This window comes from Brachypodium distachyon, chromosome 3 (assembly GCF_000005505.3).
Source record: "Brachypodium distachyon strain Bd21 chromosome 3, Brachypodium_distachyon_v3.0, whole genome shotgun sequence".
NCBI lineage: Eukaryota > Viridiplantae > Streptophyta > Magnoliopsida > Poales > Poaceae > Brachypodium > Brachypodium distachyon.
The window spans coordinates 5,333,402-5,345,281 of NC_016133.3; the positions used below are offsets into that span (position 1 = coordinate 5,333,402).

Sequence of the window (11,880 nt, forward strand, 5' to 3'; positions counted from 1 at the left end):
GAGAATGAGTATTAAGAGAAGAGGCATCCCGTGCGACACAATCGACCCGATGTGCCATCGGCTGGATGAAGATGGAGCACACCAGTTCCTGTAGTGTAAAGCAGTTGGGAAAATCTGGAACGAGCTGTATTTGGAAGAGCTGCGATGTGAGCTGCTCTCGCATGCAGGCCCGCGCGAGGTGATTGCCGCTGTGCTTCGACAGAAGGAAGAAACGAGATTCCTGTGCCTGTCGTTTCTTTGGACCGTGCGTAGATTAAATTAGGAGCTGCTGTGGTTGGCCGACTAAGAAATAAACATTTCTCAGTCGACTGAGACCGAGCCACTCCCAAAATAAAATGGTTAGCAACCAGAAAGAAACATCATTGCCGGAGGAGTTCAGAAGGAGATCTGAAAACACCAATGTTGTCAACAGTCAAATCGGATAAAAAGAGAGCATATAAGGAGGGGCACTGCAAAGGGGCGGAGCAAGTGGGGTGGGGGAATGGCCCAAGAAGGAACCGCGGAGGCAAGCATGCAGGGGAGTAAGTTTTGTGTCACATAATTCACATTTCATTCTTTAATCATTGGTCAAAGCTTGAACTTACAGTGACAATAAACTCCATATTTCTGAACGGATAGAGTAAACTGATTAGCAACAAACTACTACGTATTAATGTGCCATGACCTTTGGATTAAGCTAATTGAAACGATTTCAAAATGTGATGGGACACCACTAGTTAATGTCAAATATTAAGAAATAACTGCACGTCTGCACAAACAACACCAGTGAAAAGACACCAAAGTACAAAATCTCTTTCAGTAAAGTGCAGCACCACAATTTAAAGAAAATGTTGTTATGGCATGGCAATGCTCATTACAGGATTCAAATCACAATTTCTGGACATCTAAGAGTTTGCTTGTATAAAGCTTTTAAATCTACAACAATGACAAGGTTAGATATCTTGCACAACCCGATGGTACTACTCTTACTACTCCAATGGAGATGCCAAGATGGTAGCGAAGTAAAACATTCGCAACCATACGGTAAGGCATGTACAAAGGAAAAAAAAGTTACAGAATTACACAAGAGAAAATCTCAGAATGCACATTGGGCTTGTACTTGACGAAGAACTGTGCAACCTTTTCACACCATGCTTTTCTGTTAACTATCTCAACATTTCCCCTTCAAGAAGAAAAAACTCTGTCAAACTGACTTCAAACGCAATTGTTGACAGTGGTGGGAAAGCATACAAACAGGAAATATTACCTGAAAGTGCAAGGTGACAGACCGTCAGACCCAATTTCACAAGCTCTGTGTAGCAAGCATTATAAGTTCATAACTATGTTTAAAGATCCCAACCTGTTGATGGCAAAGCATTCCAGTGGCTGATGCAAGAATCAATATCTTTCCACAAAGAAGCAGCCCAGCCTACTCATTAACCAAGATAAGATTATGGTCCATCCCCGTGGCAACTTGTAAGACCTCTACTCCTTCCAGGGTATCGATGAGACAAGGCTCTGCCTCATCCATTGAGCTTCCCAAACCTAGCCTACCATTTCGGCCAGATCCCCATGCCCAAGCTTCTCCGTTAGACATGAGAACCACAGAATGAACTCGACCAGCAGCAGCTGATACTGGCTTCTCACCAACCAGATAGTCAATTAGTGCTGGGATGTCCTCTTGGCCAGGTCGGCCAAGCTGGGAGCTGCAGTTCCATCCCCATGAGAGCACACGAGTTTCAACATTGTCAGTGCTTGTATGGCATAGTGCAAGAGAGTGGCCAGCACTTGCTGACACGGAGAATGGGCTGCAGCTTATGTCGACAGGAAGTAATTTGGGCAAGCCTGCCTTCCTACCAAGTTGTCCATAAGTGTTGTCTCCACCACTCAGTACAGTGCAATTAGCTGGGTAAATGCATAAACCACATGAGAGAAATAAATACAATGGAAATTGAAAAACGTGAACACCCAAAGACAAGTACTCCCTCCGATCCATAAAAAGTGTCCACCATTTTGTAATAAGTTAGTACAAAATTAAAATTTGTACTAACTTAGTACAAATTTTATACTAAGTGGACGACACTTTTTATGGATCGGAGGGAGTACATTTTTAGTGGTCATTATTGTTCATCTATTCAAACTTGTGCAATTGCTAACATAAATACATTCGCAGTTTTGGTGCTCACGCATACAAAACCTTGAGCATCATACTGTATGCATGACGCTTCATGCTTTCATAACAGCCCAGCTCCTAGCTTTATATGTTGATAAAAGAACAAACAAGAATTGTGAGAAAGAATGTAAGTGCTTGAATAACCAATGGTCACAACTTATATTTACTATTCATAATTCCACCATGGATTATCAACACTTACTAGTTTTGAGGAAATGAAAAATAGAAGTATGAGAAAACATTATCCATAGCAAGTTTGCACAAGGGCTTCAATTTTTAGTGAAAATACTTACAGCAGAGAACCAGGGAATGATCAAGCCCACAGGACACATCAGATACCTCAAGATGACACACTTCATGAACAAGAGAAGGTTCCCAGATGATGGGCATATTATCTTCACTTCGAATTTTTTCTGCAACCATCTTCTCAACAGCATCCATCATTGAACTAGAATACTTATCCCCCATTTTGCCAATGTATTCTTGGGGAGAAGGAGCCTGGGTACTTCGGCCCATTACTCCCAGCCTTCCATTTTCTGAATAACCCCAACCAAATAGCCCTCCATCCTTTGTCAATGCCATGGCATGGCCCCATCCAAACGATACCTACCATTTTTCCTTCAATCAGAACTGTTGCCTTGCTAGTGAGCAACATACATATACTTTAATTTCAGGGAGAAATTTGAAACCTTAACAACATCATAGCTAGCAAGTGCCTGCACTCTACAAGGCACTGTAGCCTCCACAATGTCCTTGCCAAGGCCAAGTTGGCCACGCTTTGATCTCCCCCAAACCCATAAAGAGCCATCGCACCCAATTGCTGCCGAAACAACACCTGAAGCAGATACAGATCGAACTTGAACATTCTCCAATCCTCTCACCTGCTCTGGTTTGCTCCAAGTATTCCTGCCATTAAGCAAAATGGTAAAACAGTTGCACTTACATATGTTACTGAACAAGCACATTACTGTTGCTGATTTATTTGGGCAAGGAAGCCATCGTGCTAGTAACCATATGGTTTCCTTTAATGAAATCGGAGAGGTAGCTCTCATTAATAATCATAAAAAAAATCGTGCTAGCAACCGGAATAGATAATTGCAATTTGCAACTGCACTTTATATAACCTATCAGGAAGCAGTGCCATTGTTGCAGATTAGCACTACACTGGGATCATAACATTGGGGCATCGGTATGCACGTGAGTCGTCACCTAGTAGCGCCGAAGAGAAAGAGCATCCAACAAGGGCAAAGGGAAAGGGGAAAGAGGGTTAGAATAAATCACCTCGGGGCGTTGAGACCGCGGCCGAGCTGGCCTTCTTCGTTGCGCCCCCATGCCCAGACCTCCCCGACTGCGGATACGGCGAGGGAGTGGTAGTGACCGGCTGCGACCGCGGCGACGGACGGCGGGAGGGAGGGCACGGGCGTGGGGACGTACACGTCGGCAGCCGGCGCAGGCTGGCCCACCGCTCCATGGCTGTTGTCGCCAAACCCGTACACCGCGCCGGATCGCGGAGGCGCCTTCGCGCACGCGGCGAGCGCGGAGAAGAGGCGGGAAGCGGAGGAGCGCGCGCGGAGGAGGTGACGCATTTGGGGCAGCCGTCGAAGAGTGGGGAAGAAGACGACGGCTGCGTTGGGGACGATTTACTGTGGACCCGAGAAAAGATAGCCCAACTACGCGTCATGTTTCTTGGGCCGGGCCGATTTAGGCATCTTACGCATGCTGACTGTCATTCGGCCTACAAAAATATGGACCCCACAGTTCGGTAGATTGGCTGCTGATGAAGATTATGGTAAGGTTAAACCACCACATGGCAGCCTCCTCTCCCTCACCTCCACGAACATTCTAGATCATGAATACATGAAACTTTCAACTCAAAACTCGAAAGATCAAAGACGCAGGTATTGGTGAAGAGTGATCAGAGATGCAATGCACACTAAGAGCACAATATAATAAATATTACAAGCGTGCACGCAGCACGCGTACAAATTTACATGTTACACCCACCCTCAGCATTTTAAACCTCTCTCACGCACTACATTCCATGGACGATGGGTACCATCATGGCGATGCACGGATCGATCGATCGATTTGATGATGCCTTTAGTGGAACTTGAGGCTGGTGAGGATGTTGTTGTTGACGGGGTCGGAGAGGTGGTCGAGGAGGTTCTGGAAGGGGCCGACGCCGGTGAAGATGGCCTGGATGGACATGCCGAGGAAGGCGAGCATGGCAAGGCGGCCGTTCTTGATCTCCTTGAGCTTGAGCTCTGCCAACTCCTTGTCGCTCTTGGTGCCGAAGCCGAGCGGGTTGAAGATGGGCCCGCCGGGGTAGGCGGGGTCGCCGGAGCCGCCGAGGAACTTCTCCAGGCCCAGGAAGTACTGCTTCCCCATGGAGCCTGGGTTGTACCAGTCCTGCAGCCGCCGGTGCTCCGCGAACCCGATCAGCGCCATCTCGAACACGAACAGCGTGTAGGGGTCGGCCCAGTACTGGTACGTGCCCGCAGGCGGGATGGCGCCCGCCTGGAACCACGGGATCGCCGTCTCCGGCGGGACAAGCCCGACCTTGCCCAAGGCCTCCGGTGCGATCATGCCCACCACGCCCATCATCGCCGTCCGCCCGTTGAAGACCTCGCCGTAGGCCAGCCACTTGGGCTCGATGAACCCGCCGGTGCCCTCCGGGTCCGACAGGCCCAGCGGGTCGAAGCCGAAGTCACCCGGCAGTCTGCACACCATTAATACTTTCTTGATCAGATTCTCAATCAATTCTCTTTGCCACCCTGCCAATATTCCAATGAATACATATTGTGCTCCGGTGCAAGACTTACGTTCCATCAAGGTAGCTCAGGGACTGCTTGGACGCGAACCACAGCTGCCTGTTATCATTTTGCTGAAAGAGAAAACAGCTTGCTAATTAATTAATCTCATATTATCACATCAGGAAACAAAAAGTGTACATAGCTGGAGATGAACACATATATACCTTGGCAGGGGGGCTGGACTCTGCCCTGACGATGAAGGGGGACTTCCTGGAGGAAGACGACCTGGAGAAGGAGGACTGCAGGGGCCTCCCCAGCAGCTGCCTCCCAGATAGAAGACCCTGAGCCGCCATTGTTCCTGCAAGCTCCTCCTCTAGCTCCTGCTTTCGGGGAGATGAGGAAAGTGCAGTGTGTGGTGAGATGAAAGTGTGTGCTCTGAAACCGTTCACTGCTAGAAAAGGAGAGAGGTACAAGGCTTGTGGCTGGGCGGGAGTGGGGCCGGGGAAATCTAATTCAGGTGTGAGATGGCAGCTGAGTGGATGAGGGCATCTGTGGACCCAGTAGAAGCACGCCACGTGGCAGGTTTGGTGAGATAAGGGGGGTTGCCACCTGGCCTCCCAGCATTCCCTTGGCTGAGATTTTCTTTTTTGCCTTCTGTCCAGGCTTGTGGACAGGACAACAGCACATCTCACAGGAGAAAAAAAAGGCTTGTGGACATCACAGGTTGGTGTTGTTTTTTGTGTCTAAAATCTCCATTTCTTGTGATGGAACTAGATATTGGATATCATGGTTGCCCACATGAGCCTATCATATTGCATGCCATCTTGCAGGTTAACAATACAGATGGGCTTTGGATAGGGGAGGATTTCTGGGACTATCTCCTCATAATATCCATCACCACCCCAACCCACCACCCTCTGAATTAAATACCCACTTAAAAGAACTTAAAGGATCCAGTTAACAGACATACTTTGGCAGTTAACAGTCGGCACGATAATAAGAGGCCAAAGTGAGTGAATTTCAATAAGGTAAAAGCAATACAATTTTTAACATAACGTATATGTCAAGATATGCTTGAGGGCTCTGCCACTGAACTGCAAGTCCACAGTTTTACATTCTGACGAAAACAAATAAACATGCAAACAATTTGTACCTTATGTTCTACAGGTAACACATTTGATCTGCCAAAAAGGGAGCAGAGTGTGTCTGCCAACACTATATTGAAACTGAAGTCAGTAAGCTCTATCCAGTTCAGAGGCAGATGTGCTTGTTTTACATAACAGTTGGGCATTCTTAAGATAAGCACCCGCTCTCATTTACCTGATAAACAAAAGGTCAGTCAGTTATTTAAGAAAACACTGTTTACTAATCAGAACCAAATTTGCTATGCTTAGATATGTTCTTTAATCAGACTCCATTTCAAGACCGTAAATACATGTTTCTGAATACAGTGAGAACTGGGTGTCCACCAGTTGGCTAGAGGCGCACACTCATGGTGTCTGACAAGCCTCGTCACCCGCTTTGAAGACATGAGCCTCCTAATTTCCTCTTAGAAACTCTTACGGATGATGTAACTGTGTTTGAAAATGAATAAAAAGGGCTGCCTAATGGTTGTCTCTCCTTACAGGAAAAGGCCACAGGGGCTAGTCCCTGCTTAAAAAAAATTATGTTTCTGAATACAACAGATTAACACAAAAACATTATGGAAGTGTGTGCCGACGTGTGGTTAGCGCTATAAAACTTTCACCAGTAATATATGAGGAAGTATATCGAGTGGACATGTAAAAATAATGTAATATAATATCATTTGTATGTATTACAATATATTTTTATGTCATATATGTCATTTTACTAGTAACTTTGTAGGCATATTAAGTCAACTCATAGTCAAAGTCATGTCTTGGAGACTTTAAAAAGTCAAGCATGCCTTATATTTAGGAATGGAGGGAGTAAATTTTTTGGTCTATCTGCAGTTTGTTTGAGGGTTATGAAGGACGAGGTATCACATGGTTTCTAAGAGAGCAAGATTCTGTTTGGTCATGAAGCTCTAATATATAGGATTTTGATGTTCATGCAGCATTAGAAGGTCTTACTGAAAATTGAGTGGTGGCAATGGTTCACAGAAAGCTGCTAAAGGAAGTAGGACCTGAAAGTCCTATCAGCCTCCTTATTGCCGCGTTTGAATTGCAGATCAATATGCTGTGTCAGTTTGTTGCTTGTGATCTGGTTTTGGTAGGGGGTTTCCTTTATCATAATAGTTTAGCTTGCTTTAGTAACCTGACCTCAGTGCAGCCTCTCGGCAGCTTTCTGACTGTATTTCAAGATTGATGGCTAAGCTGGAGTCCACAGTTTGTAATTGTACTTTGGTACATTTCCAAAACCTGGGTCATATTATGTCATAGTTACCAGATTCGCGGTTCTCTCGATTCATGATTCAGGTTCGCAATTTGACAACCTGGATGAATCAAGTTCGAGGAGGGATATGCATGTCTGGTTCGCGAATCCGGTTACCAATTCGTGTATCCAACTACCTAATATGACATTATGGCCTAGTACGTTTCCTTTTATCTTTCGGTGAGTGTGCAGGGGATAACTCTCAGCTTGGCGGAATGGTGACTCTCACGAAGCGGCTACCAGCTGAACTGACAGGCTAAACAATCGCTGAACTAACACCCCTCGACGTTATCAGCTTGGCAAGAACCAATCTGACCTGACAACGAAGGTCTTTTCCTACAAGCAGTTGAGAATAACTTGCAAGAACAAGGTACGAGCAATTCTGAAGACTTCAGATTTATATTAAACACAATATGTGCGGTTACATATAGGAGATCTACCTGTTGGTTTAGTCAACACAAGTGCAGATCACAAGCATTAGTTTCACTAAAAACTCTAAACTGAACTAAACATAACCCAAGTTCTAATATGGAGGTACCCTTCCTTTTATAGCCAAAATGGCTGCTAGGTCGGTTTGCTACAGTGTCGTGGTGCTAGAATGTAGCTGGCACTAAGTACATATAATTACTATTGAAAAGTAGGTTGTTTCATGTATATGGACAGTCAACAAAGGTAGACATTTAGTCAAAATAGTGGCTAGCAGTTTTTCCACTTGCAGCACCTTGATTTCTTATCACATTCACATTGTGTTTTCTTCTTGTGTAAGATTTGTGAATGACTGGTCTATTTTCAGATTGAAGTTGAGTTGAAGCAGTAGGAGCTGTGGCTGCATCGGAAGTGGTCATGTCCTCATCATTCTCCATTCTTGAATTGAAGTCGTCCTCGACTCAAGCTCCTCTTCGGCTCCCACGCATGGGTTTAAATCTGAAGGTGGAGCTAAAGAGGAGCTTGAGTCGACGACTACTTCAATTCAAGAAGGGGAGGATGACGAGGACATGACCACTTCCGATGCCGTCACACCTCCTACTACTTCAACTCAACTCCGAAGATAGACTAGTCATTCACAAATTTTACACAAGAGAACACAATGTGAATGTGATAAGAAATCAAGGTGCTGCAAATAAAAAAGCTGCCGGCCACTATTTTTTGACTAAATGTCCACTTTTGTTGATTGTCCATATACGTGGAACAACCTTCTTTTCAATAGTAATTCTATCAGCTGGTGCCAGCTGCACTGTAGCAGCACAACACTGTAGCAAACCGACCTAGCAACAGCCATTTTAGCTTAAAAGGAGGGGTACCTCCATATTTAGGACTTGGGTTATGTTTAGTTCAGTTTAGAGTTCGTACTGAAACTGCTGCTTGTGATCTGCTCTTGTGTTGACAACACCAACAGCTAGATCTCCTATATGTAACTCCACATATTGTGCTTAATATAAATCTACAGTCTTCAGAATTACTCATACCATGTTCTTGCCAATTATTCTCAACTGCTTGCAGTAATAGACCTTCGTGGTCAGGTGAGATTGGTTCTTGCAAGTTGATAACATCGAGGGGTGTTGGTTCGGCGATTGTTTGGCCTGTCAGTTCAGCCGGTAGCTGCTTCATGAGAGTCGCCATTCCGCCAAGTTGAGAGTTATCACGTGCAGACTCACCGAAAGATCAAGGAACACGTAATAGGACTCCTAAACCAACGTGGATGGTCCGGTGCTAGAAACGAGAGCTTGTCTTGGTACAAAAGAAAAAAAAATGTGAGCTACGTATAGGAATGGAGGGAGTACTTTACTCACGAAGTAATGGCAAAAAAAGGAGGAATAAATAGTGCTATCGTGAATCGGAGGGAATTAGAATTGTTGGATTCACGAACCAGAGTTGTATAACTCCCGAAGAACTCGATTCGTGGACGACATTGAATCATGAACCGCTAACCCAAATTGTCAAACGAGCGAAACATGAATCTAGTAACTATGCCATGTATTATATATTTATTTAACAACGTCAATCGTAATATCAAGAAAGTACGGACAATAGAGAACTAATCACTTCACGCCATTATATAGCCATTTTATGACGCAAGTAAAAAATGTTACCAATTGAAAAGGTTGCCTTACATGCCTGCACACAGGAAATATTTTGTGTAATTTACTCCGAAGATGAGAGTTTTGCTGCAGTACTGTATACCAAGCTGAAAATAAACGCTTACCATAATTTTGATATTTCTCCGAGAATCGATAGAAAGCTTTCACAATAGAACCATATTTCATCGATTTCAATGAACCCATATGCCTACACAACAAAAATTTGAGATACTTAGTAGTACATTAGAATGTACAATAAGAATAAAGTAAAGAACACAAATAGTAACCCCTTAGGTGCAATAATTTTTGCATTTGACTTCAGCAAGTTCATTAAACTTGCTTACCATGGAAACTATAGTGGGGATTATAAGATGGTATGGGGGCACGGGGGGACTTACACAATCTCTGTATACCGTAATCTCCACGCAGGAAATCCTAAATGACATCTAACAGGACCGTACACAAGAAGAAGATCAGGTTCTGCTCCACCACTACCTAATGGGAAGACGGGAAGAGTAAGTGCCCATCCAGAATTGCAATGTAGAAATGTCTAATAAATGTTAAATGAATATTACCGAGAGGAAATAATTTTTCAAACATACCAGCTGCTCTCAGTGCACAAGCCATGTCAGCCTCTGTAAATATGATGTCACTTTTGGCAGATCCATGAGTAGCGCAATTGCAGAAATCTGAGTACATTAAGTTTGCAGCTTTTGCAATGCCTTCCTTGCCATCAGAACCAGAAAGACACTCTACAGCCATCCCTCCGTGACTAAAGTGCGAAGCTTCCATGTTTGCACTGACATTCTGCAAGCACACGAGAATGAATACGATTATAAGAGTGATGGATATACCAATTAGGCAGTTAAAGAATTGACAATCACCTTAGTCCATATTTTAGACAGCAAATTGACACAATAGAATTCCTGATATGCAACTTACTATAGAATTCCTTGAATTCCTGTCTCTTGAGGCTTTTATACCAGGCTCAAGCAATTTCTTCAGTACTCCTGTAGAGTACTGTCACAGGTCAGGCGTATCACTCTGAACCATAGATTGTGCATAAAACAATATTGCAAAGGAATAGAAACATGGTAACTTGGAATCAATTTGCATTGTTATGTTGTTTAAAAAAAGACCTGGTATATTTGAAGTCATGTTCTATTTTATTTGTTATTGGAGGTTGGAAGGTTCCAACTTCATTACTTTATTCCCTTTCAGTATTTAGTGCACAATTCAAATTAATTTAATGAAAATACATAAAGCTATTCCTTTATGGTACATATTTATTGAGATGGCTTGAAAAGCAATCCAGAAGACAAGCTGTTATAGGTAGAGCCGTGGAGGATAGGCCAACAAGACAAAATTCAGACTTGAAAACAACGAGATCCTATATACTGAAATGCGGAAGCATGTAACTATATTTTTCATTATCAGACCTTCAACGTCATAGAGAATTACGTTCTTAACACCGATAGTTGATAACCACCACAAAAGCTGCTTGACCTTCAAAATATTATTTGCTTCTCTGCTATCTACTACGACGCCCAAGTACTTGAGTTTCTCAAGACGAAGATTTCGGAACTTGGGCAGCAACTCAGATGAAATGAGGTAGCATTCTAGATTATTACACAGATGAGACCATAAATTGAAGAGGCTGATCACCAAGTGGATGAGGTACCATAGAAACCCTAAGATGAGCTTTACCATCATGGATGATCAAGATATCTGCATTGGCCAAAGTACGTAACCTTTTTATACACCTGTCTTATATTTTGACATAACATCAAATGAGAAATGAGTAACATGATTAGTTGCCTCCTGCAATTCTACCAGATGGAGGTCATGAAATAGGAATTGTGGGATCATCAAGTAGCAGATAGCATGTGTTATAGTTTCCCAAAGACTATGAAAGGAAAAGGAATATACTGATTCCCATGAATCACCTAGATTTGTAGCGAATAATGCACATAAACCACACCAGTGACCTTTCTCACTGGTTCATTGCTTAAAACATGCTTCGTTGTACAACCTAGCCGGGCGGAGGACCCAGTAGCGTAAGGTAGGTCGGCCGCCATACCTTGATTTTTTGCCTCAGATACGAATTGGGGGGGATTAAGGAGATGAAACAGGGAGCTAAAGGGCAGAATTGGTTCGTGGGGTGATGGGAGGATAAACGGTCGGGAGCGAGCGAGAAAATAGATGGGGAGATCAACCAGCGGCGGCGGCGGCGGCGCTTGAGCTACGCGAGGAGGAAGACGCTCGAGGGGCTAGGGGGCTCGGCAGCGAGATGGGCCAGAAGGAGGAAGGAGGGAAACAGGAAAAGGAAAAAAGGGGTGAGATAGAGTCCAGAGATAGATGGGCTCCGGGCCTCCGGCTTTGGAAGTTAAGTGCGGAGTATCAGAAAATCACAATATTTGGACCTTTTCAGTTAATCACAAGCTTTTTCCTTGGAAACAGCCATCATCACAATTTTATTGATTGTTTAAAATAATTACGTCAT

At 44.0% G+C, this 11,880-nt stretch overlaps 3 protein-coding genes and 1 long non-coding RNA gene across 13 annotated transcripts; 1 reads left to right on the forward strand and 3 right to left on the reverse strand.

The window, feature by feature from the left end:
* Positions 1 to 789: 789 nt before the first annotated feature.
* On the reverse strand, positions 790 to 3,905 carry LOC100825930 (probable E3 ubiquitin-protein ligase HERC4). Of its 5 annotated transcripts, none has more exons than XR_731200.3 (5): positions 3,434 to 3,905; positions 2,842 to 3,058; positions 2,446 to 2,758; positions 1,340 to 1,884; positions 790 to 1,162 (listed from the first exon to the last, which is right to left on the reverse strand). XR_731200.3 is itself a non-coding variant. In XM_003571027.4 (4 exons), exons 1-4 carry the CDS (start codon positions 3,736 to 3,738, stop codon positions 1,409 to 1,411), a joined length of 1,311 nt encoding a protein of 436 aa, XP_003571075.1. In that variant the 5' UTR covers positions 3,739 to 3,905; the 3' UTR covers positions 790 to 1,408. The 5 variants fall into 5 exon arrangements, 2 of the variants coding, with proteins under 2 accessions (XP_003571075.1, XP_014756306.1); XR_731199.3 differs by having other exon boundaries at positions 790 to 1,246; XR_731198.3 differs by having other exon boundaries at positions 794 to 1,162; positions 1,247 to 1,884.
* Positions 3,906 to 4,070: 165 nt separating this feature from the next.
* LOC100835853 (chlorophyll a-b binding protein 8, chloroplastic) lies at positions 4,071 to 5,353 on the reverse strand. The gene is made up of 3 exons (XM_010235677.3): positions 5,130 to 5,353; positions 4,975 to 5,036; positions 4,071 to 4,871 (listed from the first exon to the last, which is right to left on the reverse strand). The coding sequence occupies exons 1-3, from the start codon at positions 5,256 to 5,258 to the stop codon at positions 4,253 to 4,255; spliced, it is 810 nt and encodes a 269-aa protein (XP_010233979.1). The 5' UTR covers positions 5,259 to 5,353; the 3' UTR covers positions 4,071 to 4,252.
* A 144-nt stretch (positions 5,354 to 5,497) lies between these two features.
* Positions 5,498 to 6,759, forward strand: LOC104583454. Its single transcript, XR_731201.3, has 4 exons — positions 5,498 to 5,628; positions 5,736 to 5,933; positions 6,073 to 6,239; positions 6,357 to 6,759. It is a non-coding gene; the product is annotated as an uncharacterized LOC104583454 (long non-coding RNA).
* Positions 5,906 to 11,733, reverse strand: LOC100834321 (dehydrodolichyl diphosphate synthase complex subunit NUS1). Of its 6 annotated transcripts, XM_010235678.3 has the most exons (8): positions 11,458 to 11,721; positions 10,817 to 11,105; positions 10,320 to 10,387; positions 9,980 to 10,184; positions 9,776 to 9,872; positions 9,503 to 9,585; positions 9,411 to 9,414; positions 5,906 to 6,225 (listed from the first exon to the last, which is right to left on the reverse strand). In XM_010235678.3, the coding sequence occupies exons 2-8, from the start codon at positions 11,088 to 11,090 to the stop codon at positions 6,222 to 6,224; spliced, it is 735 nt and encodes a 244-aa protein (XP_010233980.1). In that variant the 5' UTR covers positions 11,091 to 11,105; positions 11,458 to 11,721; the 3' UTR covers positions 5,906 to 6,221. The 6 variants fall into 6 exon arrangements, with proteins under 6 accessions (XP_010233980.1, XP_014756307.1, XP_014756308.1 ...); XM_014900821.2 differs by lacking the exon at positions 9,411 to 9,414 and having other exon boundaries at positions 11,458 to 11,715; XM_014900822.2 differs by lacking the exon at positions 9,411 to 9,414 and having other exon boundaries at positions 11,324 to 11,465.
* Positions 11,734 to 11,880: the final 147 nt, after the last annotated feature.